The sequence below is a fragment of the Suncus etruscus genome, chromosome 14 (genome assembly GCF_024139225.1).
Source record: "Suncus etruscus isolate mSunEtr1 chromosome 14, mSunEtr1.pri.cur, whole genome shotgun sequence".
Classification (NCBI taxonomy): domain Eukaryota; kingdom Metazoa; phylum Chordata; class Mammalia; order Eulipotyphla; family Soricidae; genus Suncus; species Suncus etruscus.
In genome coordinates this window covers 62,766,956-62,792,243 of record NC_064861.1, presented here as the reverse complement: position 1 = coordinate 62,792,243, position 25,288 = coordinate 62,766,956, and the positions used below count along the sequence as shown (strand labels likewise).

General features: G+C 50.4%; 1 protein-coding gene across 1 annotated transcript; it reads right to left on the bottom strand.

Annotated features, from left to right (window-relative positions):
• Positions 1-1,581: 1,581 nt before the first annotated feature.
• PLA2G15 (phospholipase A2 group XV) lies at positions 1,582-15,726 on the bottom strand. The gene is made up of 6 exons (XM_049786418.1): positions 15,501-15,726; positions 11,546-11,702; positions 7,376-7,494; positions 6,924-7,022; positions 6,403-6,627; positions 1,582-3,317 (listed from the first exon to the last, which is right to left on the bottom strand). Exons 1-6 carry the CDS (start codon positions 15,613-15,615, stop codon positions 2,806-2,808), a joined length of 1,227 nt encoding a protein of 408 aa, XP_049642375.1. The 5' UTR covers positions 15,616-15,726; the 3' UTR covers positions 1,582-2,805.
• Between the last annotated feature and the right edge of the window lie 9,562 nt (positions 15,727-25,288).

Sequence of the window (25,288 nt, the reverse complement as noted above, 5' to 3'; positions counted from 1 at the left end):
ATTCTGGTTCTTCTGCCTCAGGGCCAGTGGCATTAGACCGCCAGCCACAGGGCACCAAGTAGCATGGATGGAGATGTTCCCCATCACCCTCTAAGTTCCCCTGGACGTCCCACAGTCATCCATCCCCATTCTGCAGCTGCAGAAACTGAGGCTCAGTGAGGTCAAAAGCTACCTCAAGCCTCATGGCTGATACTGATGAGAACTGGGATGTGAGGCCCCATCACGGGTCCTAAAGCCCTGTGATCACATCACTCTCTCTGCAGCTAAGGGACCAAGAGTAGCAGTAGGGCCAAAAGAGGTCATGGGGGAAAGAATCGCTGTGATGTGGCATGGGTCAAAGTGTCAGGGCTTACTGGGACCCAGGCTGGACAGACTTGGAAATGAGTTTGTTCCAGTGTAGTGCTTCTCAAATAATGGGCTCCATAGGGGGGGGGGCACGTTTGACCTCGGCAAACTCTGTCACAACAAGCTAAGCCCCTGTATTCATGTCTCTGTATATCTCTGGAACTGATAGTTGCTGTGTCCTGCTTCCAACACCGCTTCGAAAAGCTATGCGTCGCAAAACGTGCTCATTGTAGCCATTCATCCAGACATCACCTCTGATTTAAAAACCAGCTCAAATTATTTGATGTATTTTTGTTTTTAGGTCTAAGTCTTTTTTAATAAAGATACTATTTACAGTCGCGCGGCGGGGGGCGCGAAAAATGTTTTCTTCTTCCTGGGGGGGCATGACAGAAAAGAATTGAGAAGCACTGCTCCAGTCAGTGCCCAGGGCCTGTGAGGTAGCCAAAAGTACTATCACCTTTTTCCACCTTTGATCTGAAATGCAAGAGCTTATGGCGCCCTCTAGTGGCCCTTAGCAACGTCGGACTCAATTGGGGTTACCATCATTTACTTCCATTTGCCTTGAGGTAAGGACCACAGAATTCAGGCCTAGAATTCATTCCTATTCAGACTCAGTATCCTTCTTTGTCCAGCCACATTGGGTCCCAAGTTTCTCAGTTCCTGCCCCTCCCTCCTCTCTCTGTCCCCAAAGGGCACATAAGCTATAGCAGCCAAACAGAAGAACAGTCAGTATTCCCACGTTCAAAGGCACTGAGGCCCCTAAGTAAGTTGAGGAGGAGCAGAGGCAGGCAAGACAAAATGCTCTGATGGGCCTGCCCAGACTGGAGTGGCAGGTGAGGCCTATGGGTTAGGTCAAGCCAGGCAAGAGCTTGATCTAATTTGGCTCTTAGTTTCAAGAGGGGAAACTAGAAACGAATGGAGGCCTATTCAATCATGCTTTAGTGTTGTAGAAACTTACCATGGTGCCAGAGAAGATCAAATCCCAATTCCTGGGGGACTTTCTAGTCTCTTCACTCAAATATCTTTCTCCTGCCACACTTCAAGCAGACTCAAGACTAGGACTCCTCCCAGAGCTGGAGTAATGTATAGTAGATAGGGCAACTGCCTTCCTTCCATGTGTCCAAAGTGGGTTGCTACCCAGTATCTTATATGGTCCCCTGGGCCTGCCAGGAGTAACTCCGGAGAGCCAGCAAGTATGGCCCCAGAAAAGGGAAAAAATAATAAAGACCAGGGCTCTTTAGCATCCAGAATACTTTTATTGCCAAAATTGAGGTACAACTTGCTCAGAGCCCCACATGAAGCTCATCACTCAGGGACCAAGGGAGAGAGAGAGACAGGAGCTGGGCAGGGTCACAACAGACGAAACCCAGCTCCACAGAAACGGAAATGGAAATGCCACGGGAGAGGCACTGTCCAACCTGAAGGTGGCTCTGGGTCCTACCCTCCAGGTTCCACTGAGTCTTGGCTTCACTCACTGGAACTCATGGCACTGACACAGGCCCAGAGACCACCCTGCTCTCATATAGCATCTCTGAGAGAGAGAAAAAAAATCCCTCAAATGTGGGAAGTTTAAGAGGAGGTTGCAAGGCCCAGCCAAGTTTCCAGGTTAGGGCCTGCGAACTAAACCGGACAGGGGTGTAGAAGTCCTGCTCCTCCCAGTCCTTAAAACCAGTCTCTGCTTGTGACCTGGAAACCCTTGGGCTGAAGGAATGTGACCCAACACTAGCATGAGGGTTGCTGCCTCCAGTTCTTACTTCAAGCACTGGCATTGGGCCTGCACTGTTCACATCAAGACCGCAGTCCTAGAAGGAGCATCAGTCCTGTGGCCAAGGGAACAAGGGGATCCAGGGCTCTTGGGGACCCCAGCCCCAAAAGAGGGGAACCATCTGCATCCCAATCCTGAGCAAGGCATTTCTTAGAGGTAAAAAAGGGAGGTTAGCTCTGTACGCCTTGGAAACCCCAAAAGAGCTCAACAGCCGGCCTTGCCCACTGGGAAACTGGGCTGCCTCCCAAAAGTTCAGTCAGGTTGGAGAACTACTGTTCATAGGGAGGCTGTAGCTCCTGTCCCCTGCCCCCATAATCAGCAGTAACCCTACTTGTGGCTAGTGTGAGGCAACCACCATCCGAGACCGGGGCCCAAGCTGGGACCTTTAAGGAGGGGACCCAGTGCTCTGAGATAGATATCCCTCCCTGATGAAGGGCCTGAGCCTGGCTTGTGAGTGAAAAGGCCCCAGACGTTGGGGGAATATGGCCCATGTCATGTGGAGGTCACAATGCTCCTGCCTCAGCCACTTCCTCTCCCACCTGGCCCCCTATGAGTCCAGACAATTCCCTGAAGAAGAATGAGACATGGTGCTTTCCTGGGGCAGAAGCTTCAGCCCACCCCAGACCCAGAGACCGGGCAGATCTGTTTCCAGCTGCTAAATGAGTTGGTTCTGTAGCCTAGCCATGGGCTGGGGATCAGGGTCCAAGGAGCAGGCGTTTGAGATAGGCCAGGGTGGTGGCGTTGAACAACATTGCAATGTGCTCGCTGCCCGGCAGCTCCTGCAGCCACACCGGCTGCTCCTGGCTACCTATCCACTTCTGGCACTGCTGGATGCTCTCCACGTTCACTGTGCCATCACCATTACCGAAGGAGATCTTCGGCTCCTGGTCTGGGAAGGTCTCATAATTGAAGGAGTTTGGGGTACTGACTCCTGTGCCATAGAGACAGTGAAGTGGCACACCTGGTGGCACCATGGCCTGGACCAGCTCTTCGGTGTCCTGCCGCATAAGCCAGCCGTCAGGGAAGCCAATGTCCTGAAAGAAGCGGGCATAATCCTGCAGTGTGTAGTTGGCAGTGGGTGTATACACGAACACCTTCTCGGGGGACCAGGTAGAATTGTAGGGCAGCAGCCAACTGGTGGAGACGGCTGTGCGTTGCTGCTCCCGGATCTTCAGAGAACTAATGACGGGGATACGGTTGTTATCTCCTGCAGAAGAAGGCTCCCATCAGGCCAAACTCAGGGAGTTCATGCCCAACAAACTTACAGCCAGACCCAGCCAGTAGCCCAGTTAGCAGGGCAGCTTTCCAGGTGGCACCTATTCCCATTGTGGGCTCTCTCCGCTTCCATCCTATCTGCCATGAAGTGTATGTACCAGATAATTTCTTTTACTTTTTTCTGGGTATGTGTTTGAGCTACACTTGGTAGAGCTCAGAGGCCCCTCCTGACTGTGCTCAGGGGTCATGCTTAGTGGAAAATTGTATGGAACCTGGGTTGACCATATGCAAAGCAGTAATGCCCCAGAGCTAGCTCTCAAGTTTCTGCTTTTCTTTTGTATCTCATCACCAGAGACTCCAGCTGCCTTTCTGAAGCTCTATTCAGTGGGAATGGAATAGATGGTACAGTCAGTAGACGCTTGCTATGTATGTGCTTAACTCAAGTTCGATCCTCAGCATCCCACATAGTCCCCTGAGCGCTGTCAGAGTGATCCTTGAGTACAAAGCTAGAGTAAGCCCTGAGCATTGCAGGTGTGGCCCCCAAACAAAACAAAAATAAAAACCAAGACAAAGCTCAATTTGTTATGTAAACAGCACCCTCTACTGGATATTTTAAGCAGCCAGCTTGTGGGCACTGGCTGGGCAGCTTGTAGGCAGGAGGCTGGGCATCCAGAACAATGTTCCTTTCCCTTTTATTATTCTGAGCTATGCCAATTATTTCCCTCTTCCTGAGCTCAGATCTGCAGCTAACCAGCCCTAGTTTCCTCTTATTCACCTGTCTGTCACTGCCCTGGGCAGCCCAGCCTGCAGGAGACAGAACAGGAAGAGAAGCTGCAGGTGAGGGCCAGTCCTTCCTCCAGGGGTAGTGCCAACACAGCTGGCCGGTCCTGGGTGGGCAGAGCTACAACTCAGGATCAAGAACTTGTTTTCTAAATTTTTTTGTTTTGGAGTCACACCCGAGGTGCTTAAGGAGTCACTCTGTACTTAGGAATTAAGGCCTAAGTACTCTGAGCAGTGCTTGGAGACCTTCTGGTACTTGAGACCAAACCCAGGCCTCCAAAATGCAAAGCATTTGCTCAGCCCAGTAAGCCATTTCTCCAGCCATAGAAATGGGAACTGGGAAACAGCACTGAGCACAGTTTTGCCCAGTGGGAAACTCTACAAATCAACTGTACTGTTACTAAGAAAAGGGGTGGAATAGCACAGCAGGGCGCACAATTATTTAGCCATGACCCCAGGTTTGATTTAAGTACCCCAGTTCCCTGAACCCTGCTAGGAGTATCCCTGAGCTCAGAGCTATGTGAACGCCTACAGGTAATGGCCAAAAGCCAAAAATGAAAATTCAGGAAACACTCTGACTAGGCAGATCTGCACCAATTTAGCTTCCCATCTCAGCACTACTCCCTCCTACCTGCACCTGAAAAAACCGTTTCTTCAAATCTGGGGCAGAGTTGTAGTTTTTTTGGTTTTTCATGTTGTTTCTTTTGCAGAGTCCCACATACAAGGCAAGTGCCCTGGCATGCATGATCTACTTTCAAATTCTGTTTTGTTTGGGCGACTCCCTGGCAGGTGCTCAGGCACCTCCAGAGCTAAACCCAGATGTGCTCAAGGGGACATGTGATGTTGGGGGTGGGATCTGAGACTCCAGTTTGTAAAGCCAAGACTGTGTTCTGGGATCCCTTGAATAGCTCCCCAACTTGAGTAAAGGTTTGGGGCAACACCCAACAGGGCTCAGAGATTACTCCTACCTCTGAGGTATTTAGGGGTCACTTGTGATGGTGGCTGGGGGACCCTACATAGTGCTGGAGATAGAACCATTTTCAGTTGCATGCACAGCAAGTGCTCTATGAGCTGTACTGTCATCTCATTGGCCCTTCCCTGGAACTTTTTATACATTTTTTTTGTTTTTTGGGCCACACTCAGTGACACTAAGGGGTTGCTCCTGGCTATGCGCTCAGAAATCACTCCTGGCTTGGGGACCATATGGGATGCCGGGGATCGAACCCAGGTCCATCCTGGGTCAGCAGTGTGTAAGGCAAACGCCCTACTGCTGTGCTATCACTCCATCCCCTTTTTATACATCTGTTTAAGGTCAAGTGCTAAGAGGAATCAGGGAAAGCTTTGAGCAAGGTGGGGCCTCCGTCACAGCTCTGTGTTCACTGTCCAGCCCATCCTGGTCACTGCTGAGAACAGAAGTGGCTCTTGACTTATCTCAGGGTCAACAAGGTGAAGGAGAACAACTGCGCTGACTCAGGGAAGAACATTCACAGAGACTTAGCCTGTCGCTGGCTCATATCTAAAGGCAAGGAGTTATGGGGTGCATAGCCCACCCTGGTTGAGAAAGGAAGTTCTCTGCAGTTGCAGCTGGCAGCTTCTGACAGTCACGAGAAGGGAGTGGATGGGGAAGAGTCCAGGAGGGGTTTTCCCAACTCCTAGGTGAGTAGGCCCAGCCAGACTGGTACCTGCCCAGAGGTGTTACAGCTCCCAGATGGGAAACCATGGGTCAGCCTCCCTCCTCGGGGCAAAGGGGGCAGGATTAAGAGAGAAGGGAGGGCCCGGAGAGATATCACAGTGGTGTTTGCCTTGCAAGCAGCCGATCCAGGACCAAAGGTGGTTGGTTCGAATCCCAGTGTCCCATATGGTCCCCCGTGCCTGCCAGGAGCTATTTCTGAGCAGACAGCCAGGAGTAACCCCTGAGCATCGCCAGGTGTGGGCCCCCCCCCCCAAAAAAAAAAAAGAGAGAGAGAAGGGAAAGGTTTCTCTCCCAATAAATAACAGGGGGACCAGGTCTGAGCACAGAGAGTGAGTGACTGTATGCATGCGTGTGACCACAAGTACCAGTACAACCACGTTTTGCCAATTCCTGTCCATGATGTAAGAACCTTGCACAAGTACCAAGACTCATCAACTAACTAGCTACAATGAAGCAGGAAGGTGGAATCTCTTTTGTCCTGCTCTGGGAGAAGGAAGGGGCTGGCTCAGAAAAAGAGACAGGTGGGTAGCCACGAGGAGAGCGTGAAGGAAGAGGGCACTGTCCCAGAACCAGCAACCCAGTTGGGCCCTGCAGGGTCTCTTACCTGAGGCCAGGACTCGAAATGTCTTGGCCACGCCCCCCCAGGGCGCACCCAGGGACACAAAGGCCCGGATGTACTTGTCCTTCCAGGCCTGTGGCTGCCGCTGCAGAAAGTAGAGCATGTACATGTTTCCCATGCTGTGGGCAACCAGCACCACTGGGCCCCCGTACAGCTGGTACATCTCCTCGATCATCTCGCGGAGGGCCAGGAAGTAGGGCCCGTTTTCATCTGCAGGCCAGAGCCAGGCAGGGGTCAGGCAGGAAGGACCCTAGGACCTGACCCAGGCCCAGGGTCAGGGAGGGAGCTTGAACCAAAGGACCAGTCTGACCCACCCTCGGGGTACCCATGAAAGGAGAAGACAAGGAGTCCCATTTTCCCCTCTTCAGCCTCATTGCTGCTCCCCAAAATCTTGCAGGAGGGATGGAAACGGGTAGGATAGACTGGCCCAAGGTGGCAGCTATGACAAGGGGCCATGTCAGAACACAGGGCCCAGAATTCGGGGAGGAAACAGAGTGATCACTTACTTGGAGCTCGGCGCCAGTCATAGGGGGCTCCCCGGACATCCTTTCCCGATGTGTAGCCCCAACTCACAAGGCTCTCCACCATGGTGTGGAAATAGGCACCTGCACATAAGAGATCTGATATCTTGACCCTGCATCCTTAAGAAGACGGGTGGGGAGAAGGGAGACTTGGGACATTGGTGATGGGAATGTTGCACTGGTGATGGGTGGTGTTCTTTACATGACTGAAACCCAAACACAATCATGTATGTAATTAAGGTGTTTAAATAAATTAAAAAAAAAAAGAAAACGGGGCGTTGACCTAGGGCCCCCACTTGCCCCGTGCTCCCCACAGAAGGGATCTGATGCAGGAAGTCCCTGGAGGGGTGTCCAAGTGATGACTCCCCTCAAACAACAGAGCTCCTACCATTCCAGAACCCCAGCCCCAGGTGGGGGGCAGAGGGAGGGCTACACACCCACACTACGTTTGCTGGGGTCCAGGAACTCGAGTGAGTAGGTCTGCCCGAAGCCGGGGACCTGAACATCCACACCTTCAGGAAACTGGGTGGCCCGGGAAGTTCTGTTGTAGATCAGCCTGTGGAGGTAGAGAACACAGTGTGACCAAGAGGTAACTCTGAGCCTGAGTTCTGGCCTGTGCTGTGCCACCCATACTTCTTGTTTGGTCAGATGTAGAGGGAGATCCAAATTCAAGCTCTCGCAACCAGACTGAAGGAGCTATGTGAGGGTCTTTGCAGACTGACCCCCCCAGGCCCTGTCCAGGCAACAACCATTTCTTCTTTTGCTTGTTTTGGGGCCATACCCAGTCATGCTAAGGGCTGATTCCTGGGTCTGACTCAGGGATCACTCCTGGTGGGGCTCAGGGGCTGTCTTTTTTTGTTTGTTTTCAGGACACACCCAGAGGCACTCGGGGTTATTCCTGGATTTCTGCTCAGAAATCAATCCTGGCAGGCTCAGGGGACTAAATGGGATGCCAGGGATCAAAGCCGGGTCCACCCCAGGTCAGCTGCGTGCAAAGCAAATGCCTTACCGCTATGCCATCACTCCAGTCCTTATAAGCCTAGGGGTTCTTATGAGGTGTTCGAGATCATATCTGTGTTAGATAAGTACCAGACAAGCACCGTAATCCCTGTATTATCTCTCATAACTCCTGTTCTATTTCTTGGGTCCCCATTTTTTATTTTTGGGCCACAAAATAACCATAACCCTAGCACAGTGCTCAAGGGACTTTGGTGCCGGGAATCAAATCCAGGGCTCCTGGTTCAAACAATGACCCTAGTTAGTATCCCACTCAGTCATCTCAGTGCCCAGTATTCCCTGCTTCTTGTCATTACTACAGAATCCAAACATTGGATTAGGAGAGGGATGAATAAAGCCTGTTCCCACAGTAAATATTACCCTTAGCCCAAAAGGCCATCAGTTCACAGGCTCCCATCGTACCACCTCACAGATCAAGCCCTGCCCACACAGCATCCAACTGGACCAGTGAAGAAGGCTTCCTCGTCCCAGAGTACAGGAAGCTGCTGTGTGGATGAACAAGGCTGAAAGTGATCAGAACAAGACTGGGGCAGGGACACCACTGCCTCTAGGCACAAGAAAAAACAGCCAAGGGGCTGGAGAGATGGCCTGGAGGTAAGGTGTTTGCCTTGAATGCAGAAGGTCGGTGGTTTGAATTCCAGCATCCCATACAGTCCCCCGAGCCTGCCAGGAATGATTTCTGAGCGTAGAGTCAGGAGTAACCTGAGTGCTGCTGGGTGTGACCCAAAAACCAAAAAACAAACAAACAAACAAAAAAACAAAAAAAACCAGCAGAACCTTCAACCGCTGCTCCCACCCCTTCTAGCCCCCTTAAGATCAGCCACAGGGGCCGGGCGGTGGCGCTAAAGGTAAGGTGCCTGCCTTGCCTGCGCTAACCTTGGACGGACCGCGGTTCGATCCCCCGGTGTTCCATATGGTCCCCCAAGCCAGGAGCAACTTCTGAGCACATAGCCAGGAGTAACCCCTGAGCGTTACTGGGTGTGGCCCAAAAACCAAAAAAAAAAAAAGAAAAAAAAAAAAGATCAGCCACAGAAAAGGTAACGAGATCCCCCAACAAAGGCCCAAACACTAAGTATGGGGCACAAAGTTAGCTCGGGGCCAGAGTAATAGCACAGCAAGGATCTATTTGCTCTGTTTAATCTGTTTGCTCTGCCTGTGGACAAACTGGGTTCGATTCCTTACATCCCATATGGTCCCCTGAACCCACCAACAGTGATTCCTGAGTTCAGAGCCAGGAATAAACTCTGAGCAGGTATAGCCCAAAAACAAACAAACGGGGGGGGGGGGTGGTGTTTGTAGATAAAGACTTGTGTCCCATATGGACCCAGTGCCTGCCAGGAGCTATTTCTGAGCAGACAGCCAGGAGTAACCCCTGAGCACCACCAGGTGTGACCCAAAAACCAAAAACCAAACAAACAAACAAAAGATGAGATCTCAATGGTGTGGTCTAAATCAGGAGTGAGTTCAATAGCTAGCCCCAGGGCTGGAGAGATAGCATAAAGGTAAGGCGTTTGCCTTGCATGAAGAAGGATGGTGGTTCAAATCCCAGCATCCCATATGGTACCCCTGTGCCTGCCAGGGGCGATTTCTGAGCATAGAGCCAGGAGTAACCCCTGAGCGCTGCCAGGTGTGACCCCCCCCCAAAAAAAAAAAAAAAAAAGTAGCTAGCACCACAGAAGGTCCTCCTGGTCCTGCCAGGAGTAATCCCTGAATGCTGTGTCAGGAGTAAGTACTGAGCACTGCAGGGTGTGCCCACAAACAAAACAAAAACCACTTAGCAGTGCCTTATTCAATATGCTGCCATTGTTATTTTGCTAGCATCTTTCTTGCCTGTTGAGGGCCACACCCATTATACTCAGATGTTCAGTGCTTGGAGGACACTATGTGTACCGGGAACTGAACCCACATACAGATCATGCACACTATCTCTTTGAGGACTGCCTCCAACCCCCACCCTGACTATCTCAAATCTCATTGTGAGGAAATGTTTAAAGCAGTGTGGGCTGGATGAGGAAGTAGGCAGACACCAGGGGAAGGAGGCAGTAATAACTCTGTGAATGGCAGGAGACTCAAAAAGGGACACAATGGACACGAATGAGGCTGGAGACGTAGTTCAGTGGTTGTTTTATATGTGTTCAACATGGGCTAGCTCCCCAAACATCACATATGCTTCTCCAAGAGTGGTCCCTGAACACAGAACTAGGAGTAAACCTGAGCACAGCAGGTATGCATCCCCACCAAAAATTAAAAAAGGGCGGGGGGCAAAGCAATCGCACAACAGGTAGGACATTTGCCTAGCACGGGGCTGACCTGGGTTTGATCCCCAGCATCCTATATAGTCCCCTGAGCCTGCCAGGAGTTATTTCTGAGCTTAGAGCCAGGTGTGGCCCAACACCCCCCCCCTTAAAAGAAAAGAAAAACAAAACAAACAAAACCAAAAACTGGAGCAATAGAACATCATAACATTAGATAAGGTGCTTGCCTTGTATGTGGCCAACCTGGGTTCAATCCTCAGCATCCCATATGGTCCCTAGAGTACTTCCAGGAGTAATTCCTGAGTGCAGAGTCAGAGTAACCTCTAAGTACTTCCAGGTATGCCCTCCCTGAAAACGGAAACTTAAAGAAACACACACACTCCAAAAAATACAAGGGATCCAACAAGATGGCTCAAAAAGTTGGCACACAGAAGGCCAGATTCAATTCCCTGCAATATATGGTCTCCAGAACACTCCTCAGAGTCATCACCAGGTGTGTCCCCCCCAAAACACACACACACACACACACACACACAAAAGAAAACTATATGAGCCAGAGTCCTACATTGAGAAGGGCATTTGCCTTGCACGTGGTAGACCCGAGTTTGATCCCTGGCATCCCATGATTCCCTAAGCAGTACCTAGAGTAATTTCTAGGTACAGCCAGGAGTAATCTTGAGCGTCATCACTGCCCCCCCCCCCAAAAAAGACATGATTGGAGAGTTAGTCAGGTAAGGCACTTGCTTTACCTAAGTCGAACTAGTGTTTGATCTGAACATGTGGTCCCCAAGATGCCAAGAGACCCTTGAACATACGGTCCCTTCATCATAACCAGGTATGGCCAAGAAAATAAAATAAAATAAAATAAAATAACCAAAACTATAAAAAGAAAAAGAAAGAAAAAGAAAAATACAAAGTACTCTGGAGGGGATTTACCAAAGGGTGAAGAAATAGATTTCAGGCCAAAGGAACAGGATGAGCCCAGCATTGAGTCAGCACTAGGCACACCCCAGAGGAAGCAGCAGCTGGAAGGACAGCAAAGGCAAGTACAGGGCCAGGGTGAGGGCCAAGGTGACATAGGGATAGGGTTGTGGGAGGTCGGGAGGGTACGGAGGGACTGAGCTTGACCTACAGAGACCCGGCACAGAGAAGTAGGAAGGAAGGGCTGTCTGTCTTTTATTTGTTTGGAGGTCACTTTGAGTGGTCTCAGGCCTTAATCTCAGAGACATTCTGAGGACACAGGTAGTATCCAACAGACTGAGGAAACTGAGGGGAGTCCAGTGACGTCAAGGACTCAGGGAGGGAGAAACCAGATCCCCAGCAGCCTGGGCCCACCTGATGTTATCTATCCAGCAGTCAATGATTACAGGCAGCAATAGCTCCAGGTTGAGCCAGAGCGTGAAGTAGCTGTCAGTCTTCTTGGAGCAGAGGTAGTGCACGACCTTCGGCTTGTCCAGCTTCGCCTCCAGCTGGTTCCCCAAGTCTCCAGGCACTGCAGGGAGACACGGAGCAAGCTAGAGCCCTCCCCCGGCAAGTCTTGACCCTCCAAGGTCGATACCCCTGACCCGATCCAAGTTGGCAACAAGACAGAATGTGGAGTCACTTTGCCAGCCCCACACAATCCAGAGAATTCTCTAGCACAGACTGCCCACAAAGAACAGAGTCACAGCTGAGATGCTCCCAAGTACCCGGTCATGCTAATCCCACAGCCCTGAGTTCCAGCAGGCAGGTGGTCTGAAGGCCCCGGGTGTGTTTATCTTGAAACCACACCCTGTCCCAGCAACAGACCAGGGGTTTCAGGCCCCATGGTTGATCTTCCTCCACGAAGCTGGCCCATGCAGTCCACACACAGCTCTGGACCCAAGAGACTGCCCAAACACACCCCAGGCAACACTCAAGACTTCAGTCTATGACCCTCATGACTATTCAACGCCTATACCCAACACCCCCAAATGTGGACCCCATGAGAATGGTGACCACTGAGTAAACAAGAAGTATGCAGTTCCTTGGGCTGAAGTGGTAGTGCAAGTGGTAATGGGTTTGTCTTGCATATGCTAACTAGGACGGACTGCAGTTCGATTCCCTGGTGTCCCATATGGCCCCCCCAAGCTAAAAGCGATTTCTGAGCATACAGCCAGGAGTAACCCCTGAGAATCAGCAGGTGTGGAACAGAAATTTAAAAAAAAGAAGTATGCAACTCCTGAGCATACAACCCTGCTGAGCACTAACCACCCCTCTATACCTAGGAGTGACTCAGGCCTCCTTTCCTCCTGTCATGACTTGGGTACAGAAATCTTGGTTGGGGCCAGAGAGATAGCACAATGGCGTTTGCCTTGCAAGCAGCCGATCCAGAACCTAAGGTGGTTGGTTCGAATCCCGGCGTCCCATATGGTCCCCTGTGCCTGCCAGGAGCTATTTCTGAGCAGATAGTCAGGAGTAATCCCTGAGCACTGCCGGGTATGGCCCAAAAACCAAAAAACAAAAAGAAAAAGAAAAGAAATCTTGGTCACTACTTCCCCCCAAGGAGAAGAAAGAACAGCTGCTCTACCGGGCATCCTTTGACCTGGTCAGGCTGTGGGGCTTCTAGAGCTAACGGGTCACTTCCTGAGTCACTTGTCAGCTAGAACATGGACAAGCACCCACGTGATTTTCCCCTCTAAGAACAGTTTTATGAGGCCACTTTACAGAGGAGTCTGAGGGCGGTGGAAACCAAGGGAATAGCCCCTTCCCTACCCAGGTCTGCTATATTATATCTGTGGCTTCTGCTGCTTCTACACAGAGGCTGGTCACCCTAAAATGATGAAATGCTGATCCTCTGAGGTCAAGGTTCAGTCTCTGATGTGTATCCATAAACACTGGGAGAGCTCCCACAAGCTTTCTCAGGTCCACTAGCCTCATTCTGAGACACGAGGCACTTTACTATTCAGGTTTGTTGCTGTTATAGAAGCAATGCCAGGAATTAAACCCAGGACCTTGTACTTGCAGGCATTCTACCACTGAGCCATGTCTAGGCCTCACCTTTTCAGAGTTGGGGGAGATAGGAAACATCCAACAGTGCACTGGACCTACACCTGGCCATGCTTAGGTCATATACTGTGCCAAGAATTCAAAGGGGTTAACCACATGCTGGGCAAGTATCTTAACCCTGTACTGTATCCCCAGCCATACTTCTTTTTTATTTGGGATGTTTTTGGTTTTGGTTTTGGTTTTTGGGTCACACTCAGCAGTGCTCAGTCTGCTCAGTATTTACTTCTGACTCTGCACTTAGAAATTGTACCTTGCGGGCCCGGAGAGATAGCACAGCGGCGTTTGCCTTGCAAGCAGCCGATCCAAGACCAAAGGTGGTTGGTTCGAATCCCGGTGTCCCACATGGTCCCCCGTGCCTGCCAGGAGCTATTTCTGAACAGACAGCCAGGAGTAACCCCTGAGCACTGCTGGGTGTGACCCAAAAACCAAAAAAAAAAAAAAAAAAAAAAGAAATTGTACCTTGCAGGCTCGGGGGACTGTATGGGATACTGGGGATGGAACCCAGGTTGATCTTGGGTCGGCCACACTCAAGGCAAAGGCCCTTTCTGTATGATATCACTCTGGCTTCTCCTTTTTTTATTTTTAGACAACATCTAGAGATGTAGAGCCTAGGGAGTTCTCCTGCCTCAGTGCTCAGTGACTCATCGGTCAGTCACTCTTGGCAGTGCTCAGAGTACTGTATGGTACCTGGGATTGAACCTGGGCCTATGCTCCAGTCCTCTGCATTTCCTTCTAACCTGAAACTGAGTTTACAATTCCAGTTTCTCTGTGATTGTGGGTAGAACTGAGTCTCCAAGGCCTGAACTAATAGAAGGAGCTTGTTTCTCACTCATGCAGGGGGAAAGGGCAGTCAGGGACCACAGACTTCCCAAGGCCACACCCTGTGGACTCAGGATCAGTGAACTGGATCCCTGGGGCCTTCAGGGTGAAAAGCACATGACCTAGTCAGGAGCTAACAACCCAGTCCTCCCCCATTCCTTTGCTTACCACCCTCCATCCACTACCATAGTTCCCTCTGCCTGGCACCCTCCAGCCAGCTGGCTCAGCAGCCTGCTCCAGGAATCCTTCGACATCCACCCGAGTCAGCTATTCCGTGAGCTGGCCGGGCACAGGTCTTCATTTCTAGCCATATGTGGAAGGCCCTTCCTCCAGGCTTAGGAAAGTAGGGGGCCAACGCTGCCTCAACCCCACAAAAAGAAGGTTGGGCCCCACATCCCCTGGGCCCCTTCTGGCCCCAAGTTCCAGTGGGGACTGCCTAAGGCCACACATAATGGTCACATGTCCCCTTTCTGTGGTTGGCAACAGAAAAGACTGTTAAGTCACTGAAATATCCCTAGCAGGAGCTGGGAATATATTTCATGTAACTCTCACATTTTGTTGTGATCTGAGGGATCACCAGAGATGGCCAAAAGACAGGGGGAAGGGTGTGTGAGTGACAGCTCCAACGAGGCAGCTAAGATCCCGGAGACCCTTCTTGATCTTTTCTTCCTCTCCCACCCGAGTTAGCTCTGTAGTTTCTGAACGTTGTCAGGGCCAGACCGTGGAGGAAGCTGGAGCCAGAGTGCCAAGGGACTAACAGGCAGGGCTCCAGCCATCCAGAGTCTGGTCCAAGTAGGCTTGGCAGAGCAGAGCGGGCAGGCACGTTCCGCATCGGCTCCTGGCCACTGACCTGCACCCGACGCAGTTTCACTGGGCCTCCGTCCAGGATACCACCCAGTTACCACCAGTTGGCTAGGACTGGGAGGGAGGCTTGGCGACAGGCCAAAATACAATCACTTCCCCAAACATTATTTTTTTCTTTTTCTCCCCATAATGGCCTTTGCAAGGGGCAAAGGAGAGGACTGCCTTAAAGCAAACCAGCTGGCCCCTGAAGTCCCAAGGGGTCACAGTTCGAGTCCGAGTCCAGCTCATCTCGTGCCCTGCACCCTAATTCAAGCTAGTCCTCAGGAATGAGGCCGAAGGGGGTCTGTCAGTCATCCCAGTTAACAAACGGGGATGAGTCGACGCTGCAGACAGAAGCGAGCAGCCGAGAGACCCTCTCTCGCCCTCACCCCAGGATTCTACAGGGCAGGAGAGAGAATGACCACGTCCACGCTGATCAGAGCAGCTGGTGCACGGACCCACACAAATGGGGAGACAGACAGGAGGTCCGCCCAGCCTTTGGCGCCTGAGCCCCCACTCTGCACGACTGCACCCAAAAATACAACCCTGCCTACAGTGTGCCCAGGAGCAAAGGGGACCTACGCCTGGATGCGAGCCTCACCCAGTACCACCGGGGGATGACGTCCGGCCGGGAGCGTCGGCTCTGCCAGCAGCAGGAGACACAGGAGGCCGCCCGAGAGCAGGGCCGCGTAGTCCGGGCGGCGGTAGAGCCCCATGGCCAGCGAGCCCACGGCTAGCCGGGGTCCAAGGTGCAGCTTCGGCTCCCAGACCTCGCGCCTAGGCCCGGGGCGGCGGCGACTCGCTTATCCCCGCCGCCCGCAGCCTCCCGCAGCGGCCCGGCCAATTGGGGTTCGCCTCCAGAGAAAGATCCGCCCAAGAATGCCTCGCCGGCCTCCACGTCCCTCCCACGGGGCGCTCCCCGACACGCTCGACCCCGCCCCAAGCCTGTTCCATTGACTACGCTGCGCGCCGAACGCATCGAACGCATCGAACGCATCGCATCGCATCGGTCGATGGAAGCGGGGCCGGGCTTCCAACCTCTCCTCCGCCCCCGGCTAGCTGCAGCCGAGCACCTAGTGTTGGCTTTCGGCAGTCGCAGCACAATGCATGCATCCCCGAGGCCTGGTCAGGCCTTTCTGATCTGTCATCTAGTGCTTTATCCTGGCCAGAGGGGGGAATTGAGTTCCAGGGCAGGTCTTTGGATTTAGGGAACCCTGGAGCTGCATAGAAACCCTGGTGAACCCCACTGTGGCTCCTCGCATCCCGTTTTGTGTTTATTTTATTATTATTTTGTTGTTGTTGTTTTGGGGCCACACCCGGCTGCGCTCAGGGGTTACTCCTGACTCTCTGCTCTGAAATCGCTCCTGGCAGGACTGGGGGATCCTATGGGATGCCGAGATTCGAACCACCTTTGATTCTGGGTCGGCCGCTTGCAAGGCAAATGCCTACCGCTGTGCTATCTCTCTGGCCCCCTATTTGGGGGGCTATATCCGGTGACGCTCGGGGACTATTCTGGGTTCTGTGCTCAGGAGTGACCCCAGGCGGTGATGAGAAGGAAGATACCATTTGCTATTGCCTGAGATCTAATCCAGCAGAGCCATGCATCGCCTCACCCCTGTATTATCTATCTCCCCCTCTCGCACATTGTTCCAGGAGCCCCTGATTTAAGCTCCAGTCCCCATGCATGTCTCAGACTACGTTGGGAGTAGGATGGACACAGGCCGGGTCAGTGTTATTCTGGCTCTGTGATTAACAAAGTTATTCACAATAGTTTCGAGGATAGAATATTGTAATACCCAGGAGGCCGGAGAGATAGCACAGTGGTAGGGCATTTGCCTTGCATGCAGAAGGATGGCGGTTCGAATCCCGGCATCCCATATGGTCCCCCGTGCCTGCTAGGAGTGACTTACTTCTAAGCACGGAGCCAGGAGTAACCCCTGAGCGCTGCCTGGTGTGACCCAAAAACAAAACAAAACAAAAAATAGGAACTGTTTATTGGTTTAATGGGAGAAGGGCACTCCAGGTCGTCTGTCTTCAAGGATCATTCCTGGTGGTGTTCAGGAGCCCTAATATGGGATGCTGGGGAATAGAACCTGGATTGAGCATGTGCAAAGCAAATGCCCTCCTCACTGTGCTATTGCTCCACCTCCCCAACATACACATTTTGAACTTTTATGGGAGTGTGGGTCTCCTGCTACAAGACTGTTGGCTCTGTGGTTTAGATAATTATATACAACACCTGTGTGCCTCTGCACACCCCCCCCCCCTTCTGAACTGTTAACTCCATCTGGTTCTTCTACTTTCCATCACGATTTCTTCCCTTCTGTCCTTCTGGTTTCTGTGATCTAGGGCCCAGAGCAATCTAGGTCACCCGTTTTGACACCTCACATCCCTCCTTCTGCTCCCACGATAAGGCAAGAGAGTGTTTAGATTATGAGTGAAAGTGACAATTTAATGGGCTGCCAGAGTAGTTCACCACTGGGTTGAGGGTGGTCTTGAGCCTTGGGCCTTCTCCATAACCATGGGTCTGTTCCCTACAGAGCCAGAGGGGTGCCAGGGATCCAATATTCAACTACTCAATATGGGATCCCTAGGAGCCAGAAAGATAGCATGGAGGTAAGGCGTTTGCCATGCATGCAGAAGGACAGTGGTTCGAATTCCAGCATCCCATATGGTCCCCCGAGCCTGCCAGGAGTAACCCCTGAGCACTACTGAATGTGACCCAAAAATATATATGATTCCTAAAGGAATTTGCGACACAAAGTGAACAAACACCATGATAGGCTAGTATCACATGATAGATCAGAGTTTTGGTGGGTGAGAGGTTTCGATCCTCCACAAACCTCACCCTCAGGTTGCAATACCCTGGTCATCTGCTTGGTCCCAGGACCTTTCCCTCCTTCTGTCCTCATGGTCAGTTACTGAGCCTTTCCAGGCTGAGTGATCCTGAGTAATTGTTTCACAATAGCACAAGTATGGACTCACATCTTGTCCTCACTTGGCTGCCTGGCAGTTTGAGGGATATAAGGGCTACACTCTAATGTTTAGAAGCCCACCTGGTACAGGGATTGGCCCTGTGTATGCATTCCAGGCCTCTAAACTCTTCCTGGGCCCCTTTTGCTTTCTTTTCTTTATTTGTTGTTGTTGTTTTTTGTTTTTTGTTTTGGGGCCATACCCAGTGACGCGCAGGGATGTGCTATGTGCTATGTGCTCAGAAATCGCTCCTGGCTTGGGGGGACCATATGGGACGTGGGGGGGATCGGGGAATCGAACAGACACCTTACACCTTGCACCACTTGCTCCAGCCTCTTTTTGCTTTTAGTTTCCTGTTTGCTTTGTAGCGCTGGATCAAACCTAAACCCTCACATAATGGTCCTTTCCCAATGGCCTGGGAGGCACATGTGCTTTTGCTGAGTCACATTCTGTCACATTCTGTCTGGCCCCACTCCTACACCTTCTGCTTTCTTCTATGGGCTGATCACATTAGCTTATTCAGAGGTCACTCCTGCAAATGGGACTGGAGATGAACCCAGATGTCCTGTTCCAGCCTCTTTTTTTTTCCATTTTTTGGCCACACCTGGCAGCGCTCAGAAGTCATTCCTGGCTCTGCTCTCAGAAATTGCTCTTGGCAAGCTTGGGGGACCATATGGTATGCCGGGAATCAAACCCAAGTCTGTCCCAGGTTGGCAGTGTGCAAAGCAAATGCCCTACCACTATGCTCTCTCTCCCTCTGGCCCCCTGCTCCAGCCTTTTGGGCTGCTCCCCAGCTAATTCCTGCATTAAGGGAGGTGAGAGAACCATACCCAGCAATCCTCAGGGCTTACCCCTGGCACAGAGTTCAGGAATCACTTCTTTTTTTTTTTTTTTTTTTTGGTTTTTGGGCCACACCCGGCAGTGCTCAGGGGTCACTCCTGGCTGTCTGCTCAGAAATAGCTCCTGGCAGGCACGGGGGACCATGTGGGACACCGGGATTTGAACCAACCACCTTTGGTCCTAGATCGGCTGCTTACAAGGCAAACGCCGCTGTGCTCTCTCCCCGGGCCCCAGGAATCACTTCTAGCTGTGCTCAGGACACCACATGTGGTGCCAGGATGGAATCTGAATCAGCTAATATAAAGCAGTTGCCTTTCCAGCTATTCCCTCTCTCCAGCCCCACCCTCCTGGATTCTTTTTGGTTTGTTTGTTTGGTTTTTGTTTTGTTTGTTTGTTTTTGAGAGCTACAACAATTGGCATTCAGGCATTACTCCTGGCTCTGCATTCAGATTGGTTTGTTTTTTGGGCTACACCTTGTAGTGCTCAGGACTAATTTTGCACTCAGAAATCACTCCTGGCAGGCGTGGGGGACCATATAGGATGCTGAGGATAGAATTCAGGTCTGTCTGGGTCAGCCATGTGCAATGCAAAGGCCCTGTACTATCACTGATTCTTTTGTTTTCTTTGTTTGGTTTTTGGTTTGGGGCCACACCAGTGACACTCTGGGGTTACTCCTGGCTAAGCACTCAAAAATTGCTCCTGGAGGGGCCGGAGAGATAGCATGGAGGTAAAGCGTTTGCCTTGCATGCAGTAGGTTGGTGGTTCAAATCCCAGCATCCCATGTGGTCCCCTGAACCTGCCAGGAGCAATTTCTGAGCTTAGAGCCAGGAATGGTCCCAGAGCACTGCCAGGAGTGACCCAAAAAACAAAACAAAACAAAAAAGAAATTGCTCCTGGCTAGGGGGACCAGAGGGGACGCCGGGGACCGAACCAGGTCTGTCCTGAATCTGCTGCATGGAAGGCAAACACCCTACCACTGCACTGTCACTCTGGCCTGTTTTGTTTTTTAGGTTATACCAGCTGCACTCAGGAATTACGTTGGCTCTGCGCTCAGGGTCATTCCTAGAGGTTCATATGGGGTGCCAGGGAACCCTGGTCACCCTACCCTCTGTGCTATTGCTCTGGTGGACCTTCTCTCCTGGATTCTTTTTTTTGTTTTTGTTTTTGTTTTTTGTTTTTTGGGTCACACCCGGCAGCGGTCAGGGGTTCCTCCTGGCTCTAACTCAGAAATCGCTCCTGGGGGCCGGAGAGATAGCATGGAGGTAAAGCGTTTGCCTTGTTCACAGAAGGTCAATAGCTTGAATCCCGGCATCCCTTATGGTCCCCCAAGCCTGCCAGGAGCGACTTCTGAGCATAGAGCCAGGAGTAACCCCTGAGCACTGCCAAGTGTGACCCAAAAACCAAAAACCAAAAAAAAAAAAAAAAAAAATCGCTTCTGGCAGGCTCAGGGAACCATATGGGATGCCGGGAATCAAACCGGAATCCGTCCTGGGTTGACTGCGTGCAAGGCGAACACCCTACTGCTATGCTATCGCTCCTGCCCCTTTATTCTTTTTCTTATTCTTTCTCTCCCCTTCCTCAATAAAAAGCCCAGCAGCCTAGGTTGCTGTGACCATTTTTGGGATGGTGAACTGCAGGCACCCCCTTTCCACAGGTCCTTCAGACAACAGAAACCATAAGGTATGGAAGAAGGTCCCCAAGTCTTTGTTGTAGAGACATCAGGAGGTAAGGCCCCCATTTCACAACAGCCCTGTGTGTATGTGGGGGGCATCTGTTCTCTAGATAACCCCTACCTCCCAAACACAAAACCAGAGGTCATCTGAATATGCCAGCTCCACCCTGTGTCCAGAGAGTCTTTGTCAGGGATGTCCCTTTTGTGCCTTGCTCCTATGGGGGTTCTGCTCACACACCATGAAATACAGATACTCCTCACTTAACGACCAAGTTCCTTTTCAAGGACTTGGTCATTAAGCAAATTGGTCATTAAGTGAGGAACTGTATGCATTGCATACAGTAGTACAGTTTATGCATAGTACTTGACAATACAATATTCTGAACAAGTAAAATAACAAAAAAGATCAAACTGAAAACTTCCACTTGTTTTAATTTGCATAGGTTGTGTGTAATTTACACACAGTACTGCAATGTATTACAGAACATAAAGTTAGTCAAGTAGGTACATTAAGGCACCAAAAACCACACTATAGGATCTTTCAGGCATGTTCTTCCAAAAAAGTCCAGTTCCATCCACATTGAAGATCTATTCTGGATAGTAGCCACTTTGCTCTATGATTTTTTGTTTGTTTTTTGGGCCACACCCGGCGGTGCTCAGGGGTTACTCCTGGCTGTCTGCTCAGAAATAGCTCCTGGCAGGCACGGGGGACCACAAGGATGCCGGGATTAGAACCAACCACCTTTGGTCCTGGATTGGCTGCTTGCAAGGCAAACGCCGCTGTGCTATCTCTCCAGGCCCTTGCTCTATGATTTTTATCAAATTGGTCAACAAATTTTTCTGCTGCTTCTACATCTGCACTTGCTGCCTCACCACTGACACTCATTATGCAGGTTGAATCTTCAAGAAAACCGTTAAAACCATCTGTTACTTGCTGTAAAGGTTTCGGTTGATACTTCACCGTGTTAAGTCCAGGAGAAATATGCGACGTTCAAAGACACCAAGACCACAGTCTCATGCAAAAGCAGGGGGTTTATTTTCTTACAAGCATATGCAGGGGCTGTGCTAGAATCCAGCATAAGCCAGAAACTGCCAGCCCCGAGCCATGAGCTTACAAACTGTATATAGCATTTCAAACAATAGAAAGTTACAGTAGATTGATTTGCTTTAGGAAGTAAATTGAGCATTTGCTCAATCACATTTTTGCAAGGTTTAGGTACAAGCTTACAGGGTTAATATGACCAGGTTAGAACCATGTCAGAACAGAAAGGAAGTTAAACTGTAACTGGGTCTACAAGTTCCCATAATTGTGAAGGGGGGTAGGTGATCAGGGCAGTCAGGGAACTCAGGGGAAATTTTTCCTTTACAACTGCTGCATGCTTGCAAAGTCTCAAAGATATTGAGTGCCTTGGCTTGAATTATTGAAGGCTCAATGACATTCTTTTTTGAATTTGGTCATCAAACTAGAGAGCCAGTAACTTCTCCATATCATGAATTAGGCCTTTCCGTTGTCTAGTTATTATGGCTTTAAAGCCTCGGCCCGGAGAGATAGCACAGCGGCGTTTGCCTCGCAAGCAGCCGATCCAGGACCAAAGGTGGTTGGTTCAAATCCCGGTGTCCCATATGGTCCCCTATGCCTGCCAGGAGCTATTTTTGAGCAGACAGCCAGGAGTAACCCCTGAGCACCGCGGGGTGTGACCCAAAAACTAAAAAAAAAAAAAAAAAAAAGCCTGTTGATGCTTTCACTGCCTCTTTACTCTATCTTTATCCTTAAGGATTGTTGAAATGGTTGAATGTGGCAGCTGCAAATCATGTGCTATCTCATGGACTTTTTCTTTTTTTTTTTTTTTTTTTGCCACCTTCATAATCCTTTATGATCTTCATTTTCTTCTCAAGATCAATAGCCTTCCTTTGTTACTTGGCATTTTCTGGTGAAGGCTTGCTTTTCCTTGTTGGAGATATCTGGGGTAAAGTACAATATAGAATAAGGTACCCAGGTCACACACAACTTGTATGCTTGAAGAAAAAGCTTTATAAACAGTTACACTGTAATGTACTATATGTGTACTGTATATCGTCACACTACTGTGCTGTGTTGTGTGGGCCTGAGAGAGATCCTGGACTGTGTACAGTACAGTATAGCTGTTTATAACGTTTTTTCTTTGCATTGCAAAAAAATAATTTACTGCTGAAATGTGAATACTGACCAGGAAATCAGCAGTACCGGACCTCAGAATAGTGTACATCAGCCATGAATGACGTTGAGAAGCAGGGCTGCTATCACGTTCTAGCACGTAGGGTCGGTGAGCGTACGTAAGGGTGAAGAGATGGTCATAAGTGCGATCAGTCGCTAAACAGGTAGGTCGTTAAGTGATAAGTATCTGTATGTCAGGGCAGAGCCAGTCTCTTGCTGGCCCTGATTCACCTCACTTCTAGTGAGCCTGGATGTTCCGCCCCCTCACTCTACTGGTTTCCCCCAACTTCCACTGTCGCACAACCCAGCTCACCTCCTACCTTAGGTGACTTCCTCGCTGCCTAGCACAGGGTGATCTCCAGGATTTCTGTGTGGAAGCTGGAGTCCTGGGTCTGGGGGAAGCAGGTGAGTATTAGGCCATACTAGCTTTTGTTTGTTTGTTTGTTTTTTGGGTCACACCCAGCAGCGCTCAGGGGTTACTCGTGGCTTTACGCTCAGTAATCACCCCCAGCAGGCTCGGGGAACCATATGGGATGCCAGGATTTGAACCACCGTCCTTCTGCATGTAAGGCAAACGCCTTGCCTCCATGCTATCTCTCTGTCCCCGGCCATACTAGCTTTGAAATAGGCCTTGCATGGCCTTCTTAAGAATTTAGTGGTGGGCCGGAGAGACAGCATGGATTTCTGAGCATAGAGGCAGGACTAACCCCTGAGCGCTGCCGGATGTGACCCCCTAGGACAGGCGGAGGTTCAATCCCCCGGCGTCCCATATGGTCCCTCAAGAGAGCGATTTCCTTCCTTCCTTCCTTCCTTCCTTCCTTCCTTCCTTCCTTCCTTCCTTCCTTCCTTCCTTCCTTCCTTCCTTCCTTCCTTCCTTCCTTCCTTCCTTCCTTCCCTCCCTCCCTCCCTCCCTCCCTCCCTTCCTTCTTCCTTCCTTTCTTCTTTTTCTGTCTCTCTCTGTCTGTCTCTCTCTCTGTCTCTCTGTCTTTCTCTCTCTGTCTCTCTCTCTCTCTGCCATACCCTGTGACGCTCAGGCATTACTTCTGGCTATGTGCTCAGAAATCGTCTCCTGGCATGGGGGACCATATGGGACTCAGGAGGATCAAACCAGTCAACCAGCCTGTCCTAGGTTAGTGCATGCAAGGCAAACGCCCTACCACTTCCATCACCTCTCCGCCCTCCAGGAGCAATTTCTTTTCTTTTTTTTTTTTTTTTTTGTTTTTGGGCCACACCCGGTGATGGTGAGCTCAGGGCTTACTCCTGGCTATGGGCTCAGAAGTCACTCCTGGCTTGGGGGACCATATGGGACAGCGGGGGATCGAACCTTGGCCTAGGCCTTACCTCTAGCGCCACCACACCGGCCCCACCAGGAGCAATTTCTTTCTTTCTTTCTTTTTTTTTAATGAAGTAATAAAGTCTTGATGGGGCCGGAGAGATAGCATGGAGGTAAGGCGTTTACCTTTCATGCAGAAGGTCATCAGTTCGAATCCCGGCATCTCATATGGTCCCCCATGCATGCCAGGAGCAATTTCTGAGCACGGAGCCAGGAAAAACCCCTGAGCACTGCCGGGTGTGACCCAAAAACCACACACACACACAAAAAAAAGAAAGTCTTGAAATTTATTTAGAAAAATGTAAGGGTAGGGGCCGAAGAGATAGCATGGAGGTAAGGCATTTGCCTTTCATGCAGGAGGTCATCGGTTCGAATCCCGGCGTCCCATATGGTCCCCTGTGCCTGCCAGGAGCAATTTCTGAGCATGGAGCCAGGAATAACCCCTGAGCACTGCTGGGTGTGACCCAAAAACCACAAAAAAAAAAAAAAAAAAAAGAAAAATGTAAGGGTAGAGAAAGGAAGAAATACATGCTAGATAACACGGGTTTTTTTCAGAGTAAAAATAGGCAAACAAGGAAACAAAGACAAATGAGATAAGTTTTCAAGGGAGAACATAAGCTTGAAGAGCAAGCCAAATATGGGATTTTGTTTTGCATTTAGCTCTTTTGTTTAATGTTTTATTTTTAATTATGAGAACAAAGATGCAAAGAAAGAGTACAAGGTAAAGTTACAGTAGAAGGACAATCACCCATAACATAATTCTCAGAAGTCCCCTTGCTGATATCTAACTTTGAACTTTCAGCCAAAGAACATTAAGATAAATAAAACAGAATCCAGGAGCAATTTCTGAGCTCATAGCCAGGAGTAACCTCTGAGCATCACTGGGTGTAGCCCAAAACCCCCCCCAAAAAAAAAAATTAGTGGTACAGGCCAGAGCGATAGTACAGCAGATAGCACAGCCTTATACGTGGCTGATCCAGGTTTGATCCCTGGTATCCTATATGGTCCCCTGAATAGGCCAGGAGCAATTTCTGACTGCAGAGCCAGGAGAAATCGTTGACATGTGGCCTCAAAAGAAAACAATTTGGGGCCGGAGAGATAGCATGGAGGTAAGGCGTTTGCCTTTCATGCAGGAGGTCACTGGTTCTTTTTGTTTTGTTTTGTTTTGTTATTGGTTCTAATCCCGGTGTCCCATATGGTCCCCGGTACCTGCCAGGAGCAATTTCTGAGCCTGGAGCCAGGAATAACCCCTGAGCACTGCCGGGTGTGACCCAAAAACCACCAAAAAAAAAAAAAAATTTAGTGATGATGTGGCTGGAGCAATAGCACAGCAGGTAGTGTATTTGTCTTGCATACAGCCTGCCCAGTTAAGATCCC

Excerpts from the sequence above, each read along its gene's own strand:
- PLA2G15 (XM_049786418.1), bottom strand. The coding sequence starts at position 15,615 with ATGGGGCTCTACCGCCGCCCGGACTACGCGGCCCTGCTCTCGGGCGGC. Across the intron at positions 11,703-15,500 it reads TCATCCCCCGGTGGTACTGG|TGCCTGGAGACTTGGGGAAC; the intron begins GTGAGGCTCGCA and ends GTCTCCCTGCAG. Across the intron at positions 7,023-7,375 it reads CCCCAGCAAACGTAGTGTGG|GTGCCTATTTCCACACCATG; the intron begins GTGTGTAGCCCT and ends TCTTATGTGCAG.